The sequence below is a fragment of the Microcaecilia unicolor genome, chromosome 14 (genome assembly GCF_901765095.1).
Source record: "Microcaecilia unicolor chromosome 14, aMicUni1.1, whole genome shotgun sequence".
Taxonomy (NCBI): domain Eukaryota; kingdom Metazoa; phylum Chordata; class Amphibia; order Gymnophiona; family Siphonopidae; genus Microcaecilia; species Microcaecilia unicolor.
This window is the reverse complement of record NC_044044.1, coordinates 12258129-12277432: the sequence shown is the minus strand read 5'-3', so window position 1 is coordinate 12277432 and position 19304 is coordinate 12258129. Positions and strand designations below refer to the sequence as shown.

The following is a 19304-nucleotide window of genomic DNA, read 5'->3' as shown; positions in this document are numbered from 1 at the left end:
ACACCCCACAATCTGAAATCCCACCGGGCTAGTCTGACAGTCCCACTGTCCTGACCTGAGGAACAGGGGCGTAGCTAGGTGGGGCCACGAGGGCATGGGCCCCCGTAGATTTAGCCCTGGACCCCCCCCCTCCCACCGAAGTCTGGCTACGCCCCTGCTGAGGAAGGCAGTTCTGGCCTTCGGAAGCTAGTCAGAAATCGTATTAAGGGGCCATTTGAGTAAGCTGCGGTAAAAAGTGGCCTGTGGTAGTTTGGACGTGTGAAATTGGTACACGCTGGGCCATTTTTCACTGCGTCGGGTAAAAAGGCCTTTTTAAAAAAAATGGGGCAGTAAATGGCTGTGCACTAATATTAAAAGTAGTGTGTGGCTATTTACTGCCTGAGCTCTTACCGCCACCTATTAACTTGGCGCTACTCGTGCGGCAATGTGGCCTCACTGCCGATTACCGCTGGGAACATTCCAAACCCCCCCCCCCCCCCCCCCCCGGCAGTAAGAAACAGAAAATCTTTTTCTACCGTGGGAAACAGCATGCGCCAACTTCGGAATTACCGCCGGGTGTCCAAAATACGCCAGCGGTAGGGTCGATTTGACATGCGTTACCCACGTTAGCCCTACTGCAGCTTAGTAAAAGGGCCCCTAAGTTAGTCCAATAAGAGGTACCGTCTTATTTTCATTTTGTTTTGTATTTTAATTTGTTAACTAATTTGATTCTAGTTCTGAAAGGCGGTGTATCAAGCCTTTAACAAATATTTTATTTATTTAAAGTGGACTAACACAGCAACCACATCGGTGGACCATTCAGATCACAGGTCATGTGAGAACACTGTGACAAAGCCAAAATATGTTTCCTCTTGTTCTTTTTTTTTTTTTTTTTACTTGACCCCTATATATATTGTGGATGAAATAGATATTTTTCTTTTTCTTCTCTTGAGGGTTCTAATTTTCTGATTCCTTTCAAGTTTATGGATTATTGTATACTTGATGAATAGATTTAAATGTAAATTAGAAAAAACAACAACAAAAAAAAACTTTAAAATTTAAAGCTGTTACAGCTTTAAAAAGTCAATTTAATTAAAGAGGCTAAGGTAGGAAAGTTTTCTGCTATTAATTCCCTCCCACCCACTCCATGTTCAATCTTAGATTTCTAGGCTTTTAAGCCAATTAAGGGGGCGGGGGCGGGATTTTTTTTCACTGCGAGGTTTAATTAGACACTTCCATCACTAAGGGCTTGTTTACAAAGCCGAGCTACTGATTCTTGGTACGGCAAATGAGAGGAAGCCCATTCAATTCCTATGGGCTCTCAATTGCCGCGAAGGAATCGCTAGCGCGGCTTTGTAAAATAAGCCCTAAGTGAACGACTCTCGGCCCTAGATTAATGCTAAAGATTTGCTGTTCATACTGAAGCAAACATGAAAATGTAGCATAAAATATACCTTATAAACATAAGGGCCCTACTCCATTAGCAATTTAATCACCTCACAAGTTATTCCGATTTCCATATAATTTATAAATACGTTAAACAGAACTGGTCCCCATACAGATCCCTGTGGCACGCCACTGTTCACCCTCCTCCATTGAGAGAAATGACCATTTAACCCTACCCTCTGTTTTTTTTGTCCAATAACCAATTCCTAATCCACACCAGAACCTTGTCTCCTATCCCATGACTCTCTAATTTTCTCAAGAGTCTCTCATGAGGATCTTCATCAAAAGCTTTCTGAAAATCTAGATAAGTTACATCAACCGGCTCACCTTTAACCACGTTTATTCACGCTTTCAAAGAAATGAAGCCAATTGGTAAGGCAAGACTTCCCTTGGCTGAACCCATGCTGACTCTGTCCCATTAAACCATGTTTATCTACATGTTCTGTAATTTTATTCTTTAAAATAATTTCCACTATTTTGTCCAGCACCGATGTCAGGCTTACTGGTCTATAATTTCCTGGATCACTCTTAGAACCCCTTTTAAAAAAAACGGCGTCACATTGGCCACCCTCCAATCTTCAGGTACTACGGATGAGTTTAATGACAGGTTACATATTACTAACAGCAGATCGGCAATTTCATGCTCGAGTTCTTTCAATACCCTTGGATGTATGCCATCCAGTCCAGGTGATTTACTACTCTTTAATTTATCAGTTTGACACAGTACATCTTCCAGGTTCACTAAGAAACCGGTACAGGTAGATCTCTCACATCTTCTTCTATAAAGACAGAAGCAAAGAATTCATTCGGGTTCTCCACTATGGCCTTGTCCTCCCTGATCACCTCTTTTACTACTTCGTGATCTAATGTACCTTAAAAAGTTGTTACTGTGAGTTTTAGCCTCTGCGGCAAGTTTCTCTTCAAATTCTCTTTTAGCCTTCTTTAATGCTTTGCGCATCTGACTTGCCAGTGCTTATGTTGCTTCTTATTTTCTTCATTTGAGTCCTTTTTCCGTTCTTTGAAGGACAATCTTTTGGCCGTAATGGCCTCTTTTACTTCACCTTTTAAACATGCTGGCTGACATTTTCTCTTCTTTCCACCTTTGCAAATTCGTGGAATGCATCTGGACTGGGTTTCCAATATGGTATTTTTGAATAACATCCATGCCTGATTTAGGGTCCTAACCTTTGCAGCTGATCCTTTTGGTTTCTTTTTAACCATTTTCCTCATTTTATTAAAGTCACCCTTTCGAAAATTAAATGCAGCTACAGTAGATTTCCTTTGCATGTAAGGTCAAAGGCATGAATTAAAAAGCCCATAGGGAAGAGAAAGATGTTGAAAAACAGCAGAGATAATTTCAGTGTATCTTGAAAATTGCTTACCTCAAAGAAACTGCCCAGGGCAGGGACTGGATATAAAAGGACCAACAGCAGAAAACTTGAGACGCCGATCATAGAGGCCATAAAGAAATCTGCAAATCAAGCAACCACAGTTATATACATCAATGTATATATTTAAAAAGGAATACAGAACAAAAAGGCAGGAAGAGTCAAATGTACAGCGCTGCGTGCGTCTGGTAGCGCTATATAAATGCTATTAGTAGTAGTAGGAAGACCAAGCAAGAAAAGAAACAAGAGAAAAAAAAAAGGGAGAAGACAAAAGAAGGAAAAAGAAAAGAACCAACATTCTCAACATGGTCCAAGATGATGTCTGAGACTCCATTCACTGTGGAAGATAAGTGAGAGTTTGCTGGAAGAGCAGGCGGCCATGGGCCCAAGTCATGTCTAGTAGAGGCCCTGTAAATTCCAATCGAGGTATCAGTCTGATTTGGATTGGAGTAATTAATGATGAACCTTAGCAACTCTAGCACCTGGATGATGTTACATTTGGATTTATTTTCCTGGTTCCGAGCCTGCTGCTCTAACCATCAGGTTATTCCTCCACTCCTCACGCAGTGCGAAATGAAAATTGATCATTTATTAGAAACAGATGTTACTGGAGAATGAAACTAAATATACACTAATTAATCAAGATCCAAGCCCAATTTATAGGACTCAAAACTCCAACCTAGAAAATGGGCAGAACCTACCCCCCCCCCCCCCCCAACTTATTAATCAATGATCTACAATATATTCGGAACCTACTGTGTGAGAATTGGAAAAATTGCTTTTCAAACTGTAGCCTGGCCCGAAGAGTTCTTATAAGCCTGCTTTTCCTTTCCATGAACACTGCTGCCCTTTCTCTCCAGCTGCAGAAAGCAGCCAGCCAGGGTTGGCATTAGGAGGTGGTGTGGCGAAATAGTGAATTTTCCACCTTATGAATTATAAGAATATTTCATGAAGTGTATTTCTCTAGTTTGGCCAGCAGGTGGCGCAAGTTTATGTTTAAAGCTGTCACAGGAAAAAATGACTGTTCCTTCTTTAGTTTAACACTAAAAGGAAGTATCCTGCAGTGATGTGGCCAGCTACTTTTAAAAAATGTTGTTCTGGGCTAAGATTGGCCCAGGATGTACTGGCTTTTTCCCTAGTCTCAGCCAGGGAGAGGAGAGAGAAAGTTCTCTTCACCGAGACCTTGTGAGCAGTTTTATTCTGTAACCTGCGAGAAGCTATATTTCCTGTACTCCCCAGGCACTATCTAGGTAGTGTCTAAATGTTTAGATAGTTTTAATATTGATCCATATTCAGTTACCTGTTATTGTGTGTTTTTGTTCCATCTGTTTTTATGGTTCACTGTTCAATATTTTTATGACAAACTATGTTTTTTAGTTTACTGACTCTGCTTGTCTGGACTGACTAAGAATCCTACTAGTTTGTGCGCTGGGTATGTGAGTGCTTTCTAAGAACTGTGGGACCACTGGGAGTGTGGCCCCAGTAACCTAGAAATCATCAGGGATTAACTTGAGAGCGGGAGACTAGCCCAGAGGCAGCTGGGACCCAGCCGGTGGGAGGAGGGTGCAGTAGAAAACACGCCCAGGTGCAGGTGGACCTGAACTGTGCTGGGGATACAGCCTCTAAGTGGCCGCAGGATTAGCCCTTCACTCCTGTTAGGTTCCTGTTGCTGCATTCTAAAAACTTGTGCACCCGCTTACCTTATTTATTCTTTTGATGTCATCATTTTTGCTGTTTTTAATTTGTCCAATTCTACATATTCATGTATGTATTTACTTAATGATTTTTTTAAAAAATAGGTTGCATAGACCCCTGATGCAAGTATTGTTTTTGCCGAAACATGGCCGTGTTGGGTCGCTCTGTTTGTGCTTAAGACACTGGTTGTAATAAAGTCTCTTTGGTTCTGCAAGTGGTCTCCATCTCCTCACTGTTTATGCTCTCACAAATCCTTGAGAACCACAATACTTTAGTTTTACTTGTGTTCAATTTTAGAAGGTAAGTAGATGCACAAGTTTTTAGAATTCAGCTCACAAACAATATTCCTGTTTACACATTTTGCATTTGGCAGACATTTTGTAAAATACTGGGAGACTTGAGCCCATCCTGACCTGGATAATTCAGTTCCCCTCTCTACATCCAGCTCAATGGATGCCACGTGATAGCGTCTCTCCCTGTTTACCTAGTATTACTGTCCTGTGTGTTAAACTGAGTTTTTTTGTTAACCTTTCCTATTTATATTGTAGTTCTTTTCTGTTTCTTTTTAACCTATTTGTAAACTGCTTTGATAGGCTCTCTCTTTAGCGTCAACTTTTGCAAAAGTACAGCAGCAAGAATGATCTTTAGATTAGGGAATTATGACAGGATTACACACTATCAAAGATTTCTCCTATTGTGGATAACCCTCTTTTTTTCCACCTGGTCAAAGCCCTGGGGTCTTTAGGCGGTGTTATCTGATGCAGTTAATTACCTGGGGGCAGCTTTTCGATGACACTGACTTAACACCTTTTGAAGAGCTGGCTTGTAACTATCAATTGCCACTAAGTGATCATTTTGCTTATTTGCAGTCCACTCAGGGGCCCGTTTACGAAGCGGCGGTAAGCCCAACCGCTCGCTAAAAGGGAAGTACCGCTGGGCTACTGCAGCAGGTGTGCAAGTCTTCACTGGAAAAAGGTGTTATGTATGTCAACACCATTGAATGACATCACTCATCTGTGAAACTAGCTAACCGTCTACAGAATACAATCTGTTCTTTCTCCTTCCCCTCTCCTTAGAAAGGTCTACGATACTCAAACTGTCAGAGGAGTGCTCACAGTGGCGCCTCCTAGAGGTGGCTGTGCAAACTGCAAAGGGCCCTTACACAGATAAATCCCTGCCTAGCCCCTGGCTTACAGTTGGTGTGGTTTGGCTGGCGGAACGGCCTGCCCTTGGTGAAGACAAGTGCCACGATGAGGTACTGGAAGGAGGACACCAAGAACAGACATGTGTTTTCAAAGCTGATGATCCTGTCCACCTCACTTTCCAGTTCTGTGCTGGTGTTGGAGACCGTTGACCCGTTCAGTGCCGACCAGTCCCTCTCATGCGAGCCATTCGTTGCTGGGCCGCAAGCACTGGAAGAAAAATAGGCGAGGGTGAGAAGGGAGCTAGGAAATGAGTGGAAACAGCTTTTGGATGCTGACTATAACATTATGATTACTTACTTGGTCTCCGGGCTCCAGTGCTTGTACCACGACTGCTCTTGCACCAGCACTAAGGTGGTGACCTGGAAGCCCAGCGACAGCAGAATCTGGGTTAGGACAGACAACAGCAGCTGCACAGACATGAGCCCTGTGGGGGGACGCTGAGGCACTAACTCCTTCCAGGAGCTATTCAAACTCACTGCAGAAGAAGAAGGAGGGGATTTAGACACATGACAGGATGAACAAGTAGTTGTCAACTTTGAGCGGCTACATACAGAGGCCAATATTCAGCAAGTTAGCAAATATTAAAAACATCTGGATAACAACCTAGATATTCAGCGGGACGGATCTGGACTCTAATCATGTGACTTCTCCTAAAATCCCTTCACGGGTTACCTTTAAAATTCAGGATTAAGATCTTGCTGCTAATTTTTAATATATTAAACGGTTATCTTTCTCCAACACTCAGTGCCACTCTACGACACTATCAACCATCACACTCACGCTTAGATCCTCGTAACAACTGTTTGAGGTCCCCCCAAGTTGTGGAATGCATTGCCCAGGGAACTTCATTGTGTGCAAGAAATTACTCAGTTCAAGAAGGATTTAAAGACCTATATGTTTATTTGTGCATATGGATCATTAGATGAAGGACAAAAGTTCATTATAAGAGAGACTAATGGTATGTTCTTATCTTCACAGTTCTGTGCATGTTTGCATTACTTATTGTTATGTTTGTTTTTGATTCTGTCGTTAACCATTTTTGTTAAGTTGGATTTTATTCTGTATTTATCTTATGTTCCTCGCTTAGATTATTTATAGCCTGCTATATCGCAACAAAGTTTTATTATTATTATTATGTCTGCCGCTGATTATCAGTCAGCTATCCAGATAGTTTTAGAAGAGGCCCTGTCATTACTCGATTTTTCTGGCTAAACCATAACTGCGATCCCAGATGCATCCAATTCTCCCTCAATTTTTTCAGTTATATTTTGAAGGACGGGTTGGGTTTGAAAACCAAAGAAGTTACCAGGCAAACCTTTTGAAATATTAATAATCACTGTGTATTAACAGGTTGGAACATTGACCACCTCATATAACTTCGTACACCCATATTTGTGCTTAAGTGTGCAAAACTGCACATGGAGGTTAGAACATAAGAGTTGCCATACTGGGACAGACCGAAGGTCCATCAAGCCCAGTATCCTCTGTTTCCAACAGTGGGCAGTCCAGGTCACAAGCACCCAGCAAGATCTCAAAAGAATGAAACAGACTTTATGCTGCTTACCCCAGAAATAAGCAGTGGATTTACCTAAGTCCATCTTGATAATGGTTTATGGATTTTTCTTTTAGGAAATTATGCAAACATTTTTTAAACCTGGCTAAGCCAACTGCTTTTACCACGTTCTCTGGCAACCAATTCCAGAATTTAATTACACGTTGAGTGAAGAAATATTTTCTCTGCTTTGTTTTCAATTTACTACTTAGTAGTTTCATTTTGTGCCCCCTAGTCCTAGTATTTTTGGAAAGAGTAAACAAGGTTTTAGAATACTGCAAGTTACACATGTAACTTAATTGGCAAGTTAACACTAACAACCAATTACTGGAGTTAACAGGAACTAATTTGCAAGTTGTCTGTAACTGCAGTTTTAGCTGTTATTCTGTAACATTAGCGCCTAAGTGTTATAGCACCAGTGGTGTAGCTACATGGGGCCACGAGGGCCTGGGGCCCCCCCCCCCCAATTTCCTCTGGGCCCCTGGTTTTGCTGGCAGGGGTCTCTGACATCTGAAGCCTTGTCCAGCGCCAGAGGCCGCCGAGTTGCCTGCCCTTTTCTGCTCTCTCTTCCCCCTCACGACCTGCATGCTCAGTTTCACTAAAAGGGGCGTGAAAGACGTGAGGGGGAACACTGCGGCGCAGGAGAAAACTTCAGCTGGTGGGGGTTGGGGACCCCAGTCAGCTAAGGTATTTGCTGCAGCTTGCAGTCAGCAATTGGGGGAGCGGCAGGGTGGCGGGGCGGCAGACCAAAATGTGCTCCCCCCACCTCAGGATCTGGCCCCCTCCCACCGCAAGGTCTGGCTACGCCCCTGTAGAGCACACAAATGTGAGACGGGCGTGCCAAGTACTTATGTGCTAACCTTTTAGGATACTGTCAATTACACCTGTAAGTAACAGCATTCAGACCTGAGCACCGGCCTTTGACAGTTAAGCGCTTAAATACTGATTTACACTAGAATTCTGTTAACAGTCAATTATATATGTGTTTATTGCCTATTTAGAATTTGCGCTTAGGGCCTTATTCTAGAGAGGTTATGATCCTAAATTAGGAGCATAAATTTTAGAACCATAAATTTAGGAGCATAACCTTCATAGAATAAGGCCCATAGTGTGTATCATCCTAACGCCTAACTTAACTAATCTTTACAGAATTACCTCCTGAATGTAATGAATCAGAAGAGGCAGCTTGGGAGAGATATTAAAATGTTAATCCCTTCATGTGTTAGAATATCTTAAAAGGAGAATTAGTTTGTGAACAGTTAATAGTTAGAGCAGTGTTTAGGTTAGGAATACGAGGTCTTTTTTTGTTTGTTTGTTTCAGAAGAATGTTCTAAATATATATGGAGGATGTGTGCACTATGGATCTGGAAACATGAGCAACTATTGTGTCTTATTAAAAACAGAAGAACTGATATTCAAACATCCGGACGACAGAAGCAGCAGCTATCCAGGTAACTGCCACCGACAGGAACCATCTCTTAATTTTCAGACCATTCCCAGTGCCATCGGATAGTGCTGAGATGGTAGAGGGCAGAGCTGGAAGTTTTCTGGTTAGCAGCAATATTGAGTCTGCTAACTGAATAACTATCTGGAAAAAGTTAGGACAGCCAAAAACTGTCTTAACTTTATCCAGTTAGTTTTGCCGACAGCGGGCTCAATATCATCCCTATTCAGATAGCAGCATCAGTTATCTCTTTATATTTATTGCAGACTTGATATACCGCCTTTCACAAACAAACAATCAAGGTGGTGTACAATAATTAACAATAAAGGAAGCTGACCGGATTTCAGTTTCAACTTCGGTGCCGGAATCAACCCAAAATATGGATTCTGTATTTTTGGCTGAAACCAAAACTCCCTGCTCCTGTCCCCCACTCTATCCACCACTGTTGAAAGTTCATTCTCTGGGCCAGCCTCCTCCCCCACTAGCAGAAAACCCATGCCTCCAGGCTGCCCACCAACTTCACTCTCCTTGGGATACCCTTTGAAAAAGCCTTGGTGGGTCTACAGGGTAGGAGCGATCCCGAGTCACTCCTGCTCCCACCAGCTCTACAGTCAAAATGGCTGCCAAGATGACTGTGTGAGGTCATGGGAGCCATTTTAAGATTGGAACCGGCATGGGCTGGAACAATCCCCAGTCACTCTTGCTCATGCCGGTTCCTATCTCAAAATGGCTACTACGGGAAGTTGTGACAGTCATTTTGACTACGGAGCTGGCGAGGGCAGGAGTGACTTAGGATTGCTACTGCCCCGAACAGGCCACTAGACCACCAGGGCTTTCTGAAGGTAGGCTTGGGGAGGGTGGAGTTGGTGTGTGGCCCAGGAGGATGGCTGAAACTGAAAGCCCTGGTTTCAGTTGCCCTCTAATCTAGATATTCAGTGCCCATACTGGATGTATTGCATGCAAATTTACCTCATGCATATTCATTGTGGACATCCTGAAAACATAACTGGCTGGGTGTGTCCTGAGGACTGGGTTGAGAACCCCTGAACCAATATGTGGTGTGAGAGTTTAGAAAACTGAAAATAATTAGTGAATGCAGGTTAAAAGGTCTTGGGGGAGTTTTATTTTGCCTTTAGTTTTCTCGGACTGAATGAATGCCTTTTCAGTATTAGTTCAAGGTGAACTACATTCAGATACTGCTGACCTACAGAATGGTCTTATATGGGATGAGCATAACTGAGGGTGAAAGCTTGTACTTACTGGTGAATGCCAAAGACATGATTATGACTAGATCAATAAAGAGGTACTGCATATCCCCCAGATTCTTCATGACCTGTGAAAGAAACCATGATCTGTCATAAGGGAATAAAGTCAGACACAGCTCCTCCAGATTTAGGGGGCGAGTTTCTTCAGGCCAGAATTGCCAGACCCAGCCTAAAGTACCATATGCTGGGAGCGTCAACAACTTGCTGGGCCAAGCCCTAGGCTCCATAAACTAGGAAAACGGAACATAAAAACATAAAAGAGTAGCCATACTGGGTCAGACCAAAGGTCCATCTAGCCCAGTATCCTGTTTTCCAAACAGTGGCCAAGCCAGGTCACAAGTACCTGGCAGAAACCCAAATCGTGGCAACATTTCATGTAGAACCCCAAAGAATAGCAAGATTCTGGAATCCTAAAGAGTGACAATATTCCATGCAGAATCTCAGAGTAGCAACATTCCATACTACAAATCCCAGGACAAGCAGTTGCTTCCCACGTGTCTCCCCATAGAAGACTATGGACTTTTCCTCCAGGAATTTGTCTAAACTTTTTTTAAACCCAGATATGCTAACCACTGTTACTCCAGCAAAAAGTTTCAGAGCTTAACTATTCGTTGAGTGAAAAAAATATTTCCTCCTTCCTCTAGTGTCCCCTAGTCTTTGCCCTTTTGGAACAAGTAAAAAATTGATTTACTTCTACTCGTTCTACACCACTCAGGATTTTGTAGACCTCACCAGGCTGCCAGAGGCCAGAAATGTGGAGACAGCCACAGGAACAGAAGTACTTACAGAGTACAACAGAAGCACGCTCAGATACTGGATGATGCTGTACAGGGCCATGAATTTAAAGACACAGAACGACGTAATGAGGGCAGCTCTTCCTTCCCTGTGGAGACAAGATTAATAGTATTACACCTACCAAATTTCATTCCATTTACGTAAGAACACTCACTACTGCTGAGTCCCTGCTCTCCCACCGTGGGCCCAATTTTCAGCAGCAGGCGGCCAGATTAATTTAAACGCCAACACCACTTATTAATTGAATATGTACATTCAGTCGTTCTGAACATACATGTTATTTGGTCACAATGATAAATCCACATTTAGAAGACAGAAGTGTGGGGGAGGGGCATGGTGTGGGCGATGTCGAGGAATTAATCTCTATGATGGACTCCGCAAAGCCCGTGATTGTCCAGGGTGGAAAATCTAAGTGTGAGGCATCTGCACGTGCCATAAATCAGATAAAAACAGCAACCTCGCTCATCTTTGAGACCTGGTGATTCTGTTAGTGGTTGCTGGAGGAAACACAAGGGTTGTTTACCTTCCTGTCAACTGTGTCCAAAGCTTGCTGTCTGAGCTGCAGAGTTTGTGGGAATGATATATATTCCTTGCGTGTGGGCGAGAGAGACTGTGAAACCGTGTGATGCAGAGTGAAGCAAGGCCCACAGTGACAATCTGGACCCAGTTCCTGATTTTCGCAGATAAGCAGTACCTCAGCAGGTTCTGCTTTCATAAGACTGCCATCCACCATTTCTACCAGCAGCTCAACCTCTTCTTCCACTTCACTAAACAGAGGGACACATCATGGCATTTCCTGACAGCTTTCAGGCCATGACGACCGTCACTACAGGTCTTAGGCAGTGTGCAGTCTCACTCTTCATCACACAGTCTCTCTCACCCACACCTCTAAATATATAGCCTTCTCACACACTGTGCAGCTCAGATAGCAAACTATGACAGTTTCAAGACACAGCCTATTTTACATATGTGCTAAGTGTAATAGACTACATACATAAGGGAGTTAGGAGACCCAGGGTCGCCGAGAGACTGAGCCAGGCCCCCTCACAAGGATCGCCGCCGCCCCGCCCCAAGGATCGCCACCTCCCTCTCCTGCTCCCAGGTCGCTGGCGCCGCAGTCCCTACCTGCCTACCCTCAGCTCCCTAGACAGACCCCTTCTGTCTGCCACCGGGCCCCCTGCATTTTAAAAAAAAAATTCTCTAAATCGGCGCAGCGCCAGTGTGTGAAAGCAGCCGATTGCCTCAGGCCTTCCCTCAATGTGCCCTGCCCTAGTGGAAATAGGAAGTTACATCAGACGAGGGTGGGACACAGTGAGGGAAGGCCCAAGACAATCTGCCACTTTCACACAGATGCGAGGCGCTGCTCATTAGTGCTGTGCTGCCGATATAGAGATTTTTTTTTTTTAATACAGGGGGCCTAGTGGCAGACAGACGGGGGCTGTCGAGGGAGATAAGGGTAGGCAGGTGGAGACCGGGGACTGCGGCACCGGCGACCTGGGAGCAGGAGAAGGAGAGAGACCCCAGCGCCGGGCCTCCTTTGGGGGCCTGGGCCCGGGGAATTTTGCCCCCCCATCCCCCCCTCTTGGCGGCCCTGAGGAGACCTACTGCAACAGGAAGTCAACATGTCCAAGGCCAGATCACAGATGTCTTCCCAAGATTCCCAGGTTCTTGCATTCTGACTGGCTCTGGGATCCACAATAGGTTTGAGACTGTCCAGATCACTGGGGGATGCCTGCTAGGTAAACCCTGAATTATCCAATACACACACGACTGCATGTGCATGCCAGAATTTCCTGCTTCCCCTTCCAGCACCCACCACATTCCCAATTTACAGGTGCAGTGCCTGCACATTACAACTTCCAGTACGTCTCTTAAATGCATGACTGTCCTCCTGGTGTTTCCTTCCCGCACAGGTGATAGAGAGTATCCATTAAGGATCCCATAATGGCACCCCAGATCAGAGCAGAGGACCAGGGCAATGACAGAGAGGACATCTGGCCTCCTCAAAAGACTCATTTCTGCAGTCTGGGCAGTTAAGGAGGGAGCTATTGTTTGGCTCCTGAAAAGCGCGTGATATCTTCCTGGCATACCGCATATTCCACAACCTAGCACTAAGTCGCAAATGAGCCCTTCCTGAAGGTGGTGAGGTGGAACAGCTCAGATGCCCAAGGTGATCACAGAATACTCTACACCCTCATGCAATCTGTTTCCCGATAAGGGAAGAGCTGATCCCCTTACCTGATGAGATTGGGTACACAGGAAATATTGGTGACCTTGGAGGTGAATGGAGAGGCGACGGAAGCTTCTAGTTCTGAGAGAGAGATGCCGGCATGGGCTCTCTTCAGTGCCTGATAAGAAATAAAAAGATACATGAAAAAAGGTAACAAAGCGGGGGGAGAGGGTAAAATGATGGCGAGGGAACACTGGAGACCAACCAAGCTGATGAGAAACTCACCCCACAATCATTGGCTCCATCTCCACACATCCCCACAAAGTAACTATAAGAAAGACAAAAGACACTCATTTACGTTTATTGATCACACTTACTATATTGCATTATCTGATAATCAGGTCCAAGCAGTTTATATAAAATCATAAGTAAAAGAATAGAACGCTATAAAAATGATAGGACAGTGCTCAATCATATCAAGATTAAGTATAATAAAATCATAAGAGGGCCATAATAAAAAGGGGAGGAGAGAAAGGGAGACTACTCGGGTCATCTGAGTTCCCATAAGTGCTGTGGAGGAGTAGCCTAGTGGTTAGTGCAGTGGACTTTGATCCTTGGGAGCTGGATTCAATTCCCACTGCAGCTCCTTGCGACTCTGGGCAAGTCACTTAACTCGCCATTGCCCCAGGTACAAATAAGTACCTGTATATACTATGTAAATTGCTTTGAATGTAATTCTGAAAAAAAAAAACCCAAAACACAGAAAGGTGGTATATCAAATCCCATTTCCCTTTCCCGTAAGTTGAATTAAGAGCAGGCCACATCATAAGCCAATTTAAAATAAGTTAAGATGACTTTTGAATTTGGTAAACGATGGTTTGGAATGAATAAACGATAGCTTTGGGGGCCAAAAAAATAAAAATAAAAAGCAGAATTTCGAGTTGATTTGTCACATCAAAGGCTGCATGTACACAGCAGCAGCCTTATTCACAGTAATGTATGCTAGGGCCATGATGAATCACAGTCTATGGCAGAGCGAGGGTTAGTACTCCCAGCCAATGGCGAAGCCGCAAGTGGGCCTGGGTGGGCACAGGCCCATCCAGCAGCTGAAGACTCCTGGCATCTCCCTCCCCCCCCCCCCCCCCCCCAGATGATCGTGGGCTTCTTACCTCCACTCCCCCAACCCTTGGTACCTTTTAAATTATTTGTCAACAGTGAGCACCAACTCAAAACTCAACTTCCTGTTCGCAGGACTAAAGAAAAAAGGTTCAGGGCCGGTACAAGTGAGTCACTGCTTGCTGCCAGCCAAGAACTTAAGGACTTAAAAGGTGCTGGGAGTTTGGGAGGAGTGGACATAAGAGACCCCCAGATCACATGGTGGGGAGGGGCGGGGGAGAGATGCCGGGCAGGAAGGCAGGGTTCTCATGCCCACCCGCTTTGAACTGAGGCTCTCCCAAAATTGGGTGCCTGGCTACGCCCCTGCTCCCAGCACTCTTGATTTATCTATGCCCTTATCCCAGAGAGGGAGGAAGGTACTGGCTGTAGGACACTCACTCCACCTGCTGCAGCGCCTCCACCAACTGAGTCTTCTGATCTGGAGCCATGCGGGCATAGACTGTGCCACAAAGGAGAAGCTGTTTGGAAGTAAAAGAGTTATATTTATTTATTCTGAACATTTATATCCCACATATTCCCACCAAGGCAGGCTCTATGTGGCGTACAATGTTAGGAGAAAAGTACAACATAACAGCAGTAGTGCAAAGCAGAGGATAAAGTAGATAGGGGGAAGGGAGGGAAAACGGCAGGGGAAAGGAAGGCGGAGATGCAGAAGATCAAGCAGCTGAGGAGAATGATCGATCACATAGGTAGGTCTTCAGGGATTTCTTGACTAGACTGATCAGTAGTCTCTTTTAACGCTGATGGCAGAGCATTCCAATAACGGGGACACTAGAAGCAAAATGAAGAGGCAAAGAGCAGCTTGTATCTTAAGTTTCTGCAGTTAGGATAGTGGAGATTGAGATAGGTGCGGGACAACTGCACGGAATTTCTGGGTCGGAGGTCGACCAGGCTGAACATGTAGGCTGGAGCGTCCCCGTATATATATATGTGATTTCTCTTTAGACCTTCTCTCCCCCCCCCCCCAGCTGTCATTGGGAATCCTCTCCAAAAGAGTTAGCTTTAGAGCACACTGTAACAAGAATGAACCTTATTCCTAAAGCCAGGGTATGACAGGTACAGTCTCAATCTTTCAAAGTTGATGCTATTTGAAGAGCACTTTTCCAAAAAAAACTCAGTTAGTCCATCAGCAGCAGTTTTGAGAAAAACAAGTAGTGGCTTTTGGACTGAGTGAGTTTTGCATAGAGTATTCAACACAAAGTCATTAAAATACCATGAACTTAGTGAGTTTTGGCACAGGATAAGCTACAGTAAATGAATCTTGCCTTGACGAACAAATTAAATCACGTAAGAAATGGACCGAGTGAGTTTTGAAAAAATGCTCTTAATATGTACTGGCTTTCGGAAGGTCTTTTAATCAAGCCAGTGGCACACAATATATTTGGGACTATTTCTACTTTTATGGTTTTTTAACAATTTTATTTCAAACTAGTAAAAAAAAGGCCCGTTTCTGGAGCCAATGAAATGGGCGCTAGCAAGGCTTTCCTCTGGTCCCCCCACCCAACGCACCTTCGTTGTTAGTGACGCCATTGTGCCGCCGTGGTCGCCGTTGATGTGTGACTCTGGCCCCACCCCACCCAACGCACCTTCGTTGTTAGTGACGCCATTGTGCCGCCGTGGTCGCCGTCGATGTGTGACTCTGGCCCCCCCCCCCACCCAACGCACCTGCGTCGTCAGTGACGCCATTGCGCCGCCCTGGCCGCCGTCGATGTGAGTGAATTGCTCCGCCCTCAACGTCATAACGTTTGACGCGAGGGCGGGGCCCCGAGACTGTGTTTTTCGTGGCTTCAGAGCTTCGAACTTACGAACCTTGGCTTCAGTGACGTCAGACAATAGAACGTTGAGGGTGAGTTTTATATATATAGCTTTTTAGTAAAGTGGTGATAATTCTACAAGGAGCCGTGTAAATGGCAGTTTTTTTAGTCATTTACATAACCAAATGCAGTCCCTTTCTCTGTGAAGCTGCTCTCCTCACTCAGTTGGGAGTAGGCTCCAGGCCTCCCGTCTCATAAACTGCAGCACTGACCTTTGGCAGGAGCTCAGGGAAGTGTTCAGAGATGACTGCAAAGGATTTACCACTCATGGCAAAGTGGTAAACAGTTTCTGGAACATTCTGTCGGACCGGGAGAATCTCATCCTTCTCCAGCAGCACCCTCACTTCCTGTAGACCAGGAGAGAGAGCATAAGAAATGGAAAGATCCTCTTCTCCAGCATTAATCCCTACCCTCTTGACTGTAGAATTGCAGAGGCAGAATACATCAGCCACCACGTTATCTCGGCATATAAGTGGAATTTAAAAAGTACTAGAGCTCACTCATAGAGCACCATACAAGAATACTCTTTCATACTTCTCAACAGAACTACCAAGGAAGCCTACGTAGGTCATTGTTGGATTATAGGCTAGTAATACTAACTCCATTTAGAGCAGAGGTTCTCAACCCAATCCTCGGGACACACCTAACCAGTCAGGTTTTCAGGATACCCACAGAGAATATGTATGAGACAAATTTGAATGTGCTACCTCTGTTCTATACAAATCTATTCCATCCATATTCAGTGTGGGTATCCTGAAAATCTGATTGGCTAGTAGGCATATTTTCAAAGCACTTAGCCTTCCAAAGTTCCATAGGTTTCTGTGGAACTTTGGAAGGCTAAGTGCTTTGAAAATATGCCTCTAGGTGTATCCTGAAACTGGTTGAGAACACTTGCTCTAGAGTCTGACTTGAGTCGACAGGGCCTGTGCGTTCTTTTGGCTTGCACTTGCACTTCTGGAATAATCTGCCAATTTCTATCCGTGTAGATTCCTCAGTAAAGAAATTTAATATTTTATTAGAAACTTATTTTTTAAAATATACTTTTGGTACTCAGGGCTTTATTACTACCACTTATCATTTCTATAGCGCTACTAGATGTATGCAGCGCTATACACTAGACATAAAGAGACGGTCCCTGCTCGACAGAGCTTACAATCTAATTAGGACAGACAAACAGGACAAATAAGGGATAAGGACAAAGAGTAACAAGATTGTGTGTGGAATCCCAAAGAGTATCAAGATAATCCCAAAGAGTATCAAGATTCCGTGCGGAATCCCAAAAAGACTACTACTACTACTACTTATTTCTATAGCGCTACTAGATGTATGCAGCGCTATACACTAGACATAAAGAGACGGTCCCTGCTCGACAGAGCTTACAATCTAATTAGGACAGACAAACAGGACAAATAAGGGATAAGGACAAAGAGTAACAAGATTGTGTGTGGAATCCCAAAGAGTATCAAGATAATCCCAAAGAGTATCAAGAGTCCGTGCGGAATCCCAAAAAGACTACTACTACTTATTTCTATAGCGCTACTAGATGTATGCAGCGCTATACACTGGACATAAAGAGACAGTCCCTGCTCGACAGAGCTTACAATCTAATTAGGCCAGACAAACAGGACAAATAAGCGATAAGGGAATTACTTAAGGTGGGAATGATAAAACATGGGTACTGGACAAGTGAGTAAAGGTTAGGAGTCAAAAACAGCATCAAGAAGGTGGGCTTCTAGCCATACTGGATGAGTAAAAGGAACCTGGGATGCTTGGGTCACTGGTATGATTTTGTATGTTTGGAAATGGATGAAATTCTTTACTAACCAACTACAAATATTCAGTACAATCCTCAATACAATCCAATCCTCAAAAAGCTCCAGGTAGAACACCTTCGGAGCTAATAACTCTTCATCATTGGCAAAAAAACAAACAAACTGCAATTTACATAAGTGCAAAATTACCAACCAGCTGCTAAGTGTTTTGCTGCAAGATAAGAAAAGTCCCGACCTTGAGAGAGCAGTGCGAAACGCTGGCCAACGTCGGTCTGGGGACTACTTTATTCTGCTGGAGAAGGCTAGAAAAGTGCATTTCACTTTGTTAAGAAATGAAAGGGTGGTACTTTTGCACTTACGTAACTTGTGGTGTGGTTTTTTGCCAATGATGTTGAGTTATTAGCTCTGAAGCTGTTCTACCTGGAGCTCTTGGAGGCTTTTTCCACCCACTTTTCACTGTTTAAATCTACAGATTTACTTCACAGACTTGAATATATATTGAGGATTGTACTGAATGTTTGTAGTTGTATCAGTTCATCATCTACCCATCTTTTTGGAATATAGTTGATGAACTTTTTTACTGTCATATTAATGGAGTTTCTTTTCTTTCATTCATTTTATAATTGTAAACTGCTGTGACCTTAGTTAGGCGATATAGTAGATTCTTTTAATAAAACAAACATGACACAGACACAAATATCCTTAATTCTTCTTACCTCCTTGTGCGTGGGGATGACACGGGAGTTGGGCAGCTCATCAGCATACTGCCAGTGGATGGTAGCAGGTTGCCCGTCCTTGGGTGGGAGGGCTTCTGTAATAATGATTTTACCCTGTGGGGGAATCATACCACATTCCCGGGCTACAGCCACAGCAGTTAGCATGTTATCACCTGAGAAAGAGAGAGGAGAAAAGCATTATGCAGGCCCGGCACTCTTATAGGCTGTTTTTCAAAGGACGTAGGGATTTAACTTTGGAATCTAGGAACCTGAAAGGTGGGTGGCTCCAAGAGCAGGATTTAAGGCAAGGGAAAACAGTTAACTACTTAGCACTGTTACTGGGATTCTGCACAGAATCTTGCTACTCTTTGTCCCTACCTCTTGTTTGTCCTGTTTGTCTGTCCTAATTAGATTGTAAGCTCTGTCGAGCAGGGACTGTCTCTTCATGTTCAAGTGTACAGCGCTGCGTATGTCTAGTAGCGCTATAGAAGTGATAAGTAGTAGTACTAGTAGTAGTAGTCTTTGGGATTTTGGAATCTTGCTACGCTTTGAGATTCTGCACAGAGTCTTGCTACTCTTTGTTCTTATTCCTTATTTGTCCTGTTTGTCTGTCCTAATTAGATTGTAAGCTCTGTTGAGCAGGGACTGTCTCTTCATGTTCAAGTGTACAGCGCTGCGTATGTCTAGTAGCGCTATAGAAGTGATAAGTAGTAGTACTAGTAGTAGTAGTCTTTGGGATTTTGGAATCTTGCTACGCTTTGAGATTCTGCACAGAGTCTTGCTACTCTTTGTTCTTATTCCTTATTTGTCCTGTTTGTCTGTCCTAATTAGATTGTAAGCTCTGTCGAGCAGGGACTGTCTCTTCATGTTCAAGTGTACAGCGCTGC

At 44.0% G+C, this 19304-nt stretch overlaps 1 protein-coding gene across 2 annotated transcripts in view; it reads right to left on the bottom strand.

Annotated features, from left to right (window-relative positions):
* LOC115457497 (probable cation-transporting ATPase 13A3) overlaps nucleotides 1-19304 on the bottom strand; it is an 86007-nt gene that overhangs the window by 6270 nt on the left and 60433 nt on the right. For both annotated transcript variants that reach the window (XM_030186929.1, XM_030186928.1), the window contains exons 21-30: nucleotides 18418-18590; nucleotides 16142-16276; nucleotides 14494-14573; nucleotides 13225-13267; nucleotides 13008-13117; nucleotides 10761-10857; nucleotides 9970-10042; nucleotides 6011-6188; nucleotides 5703-5920; nucleotides 2808-2896 (exon numbers count right to left, since the gene is read on the bottom strand). In XM_030186929.1, the coding sequence (XP_030042789.1) occupies nucleotides 2808-2896; nucleotides 5703-5920; nucleotides 6011-6188; nucleotides 9970-10042; nucleotides 10761-10857; nucleotides 13008-13117; nucleotides 13225-13267; nucleotides 14494-14573; nucleotides 16142-16276; nucleotides 18418-18590 (1196 nt within the window). The remainder of the gene's footprint in view (nucleotides 1-2807; nucleotides 2897-5702; nucleotides 5921-6010; nucleotides 6189-9969; nucleotides 10043-10760; nucleotides 10858-13007; nucleotides 13118-13224; nucleotides 13268-14493; nucleotides 14574-16141; nucleotides 16277-18417; nucleotides 18591-19304) is intronic.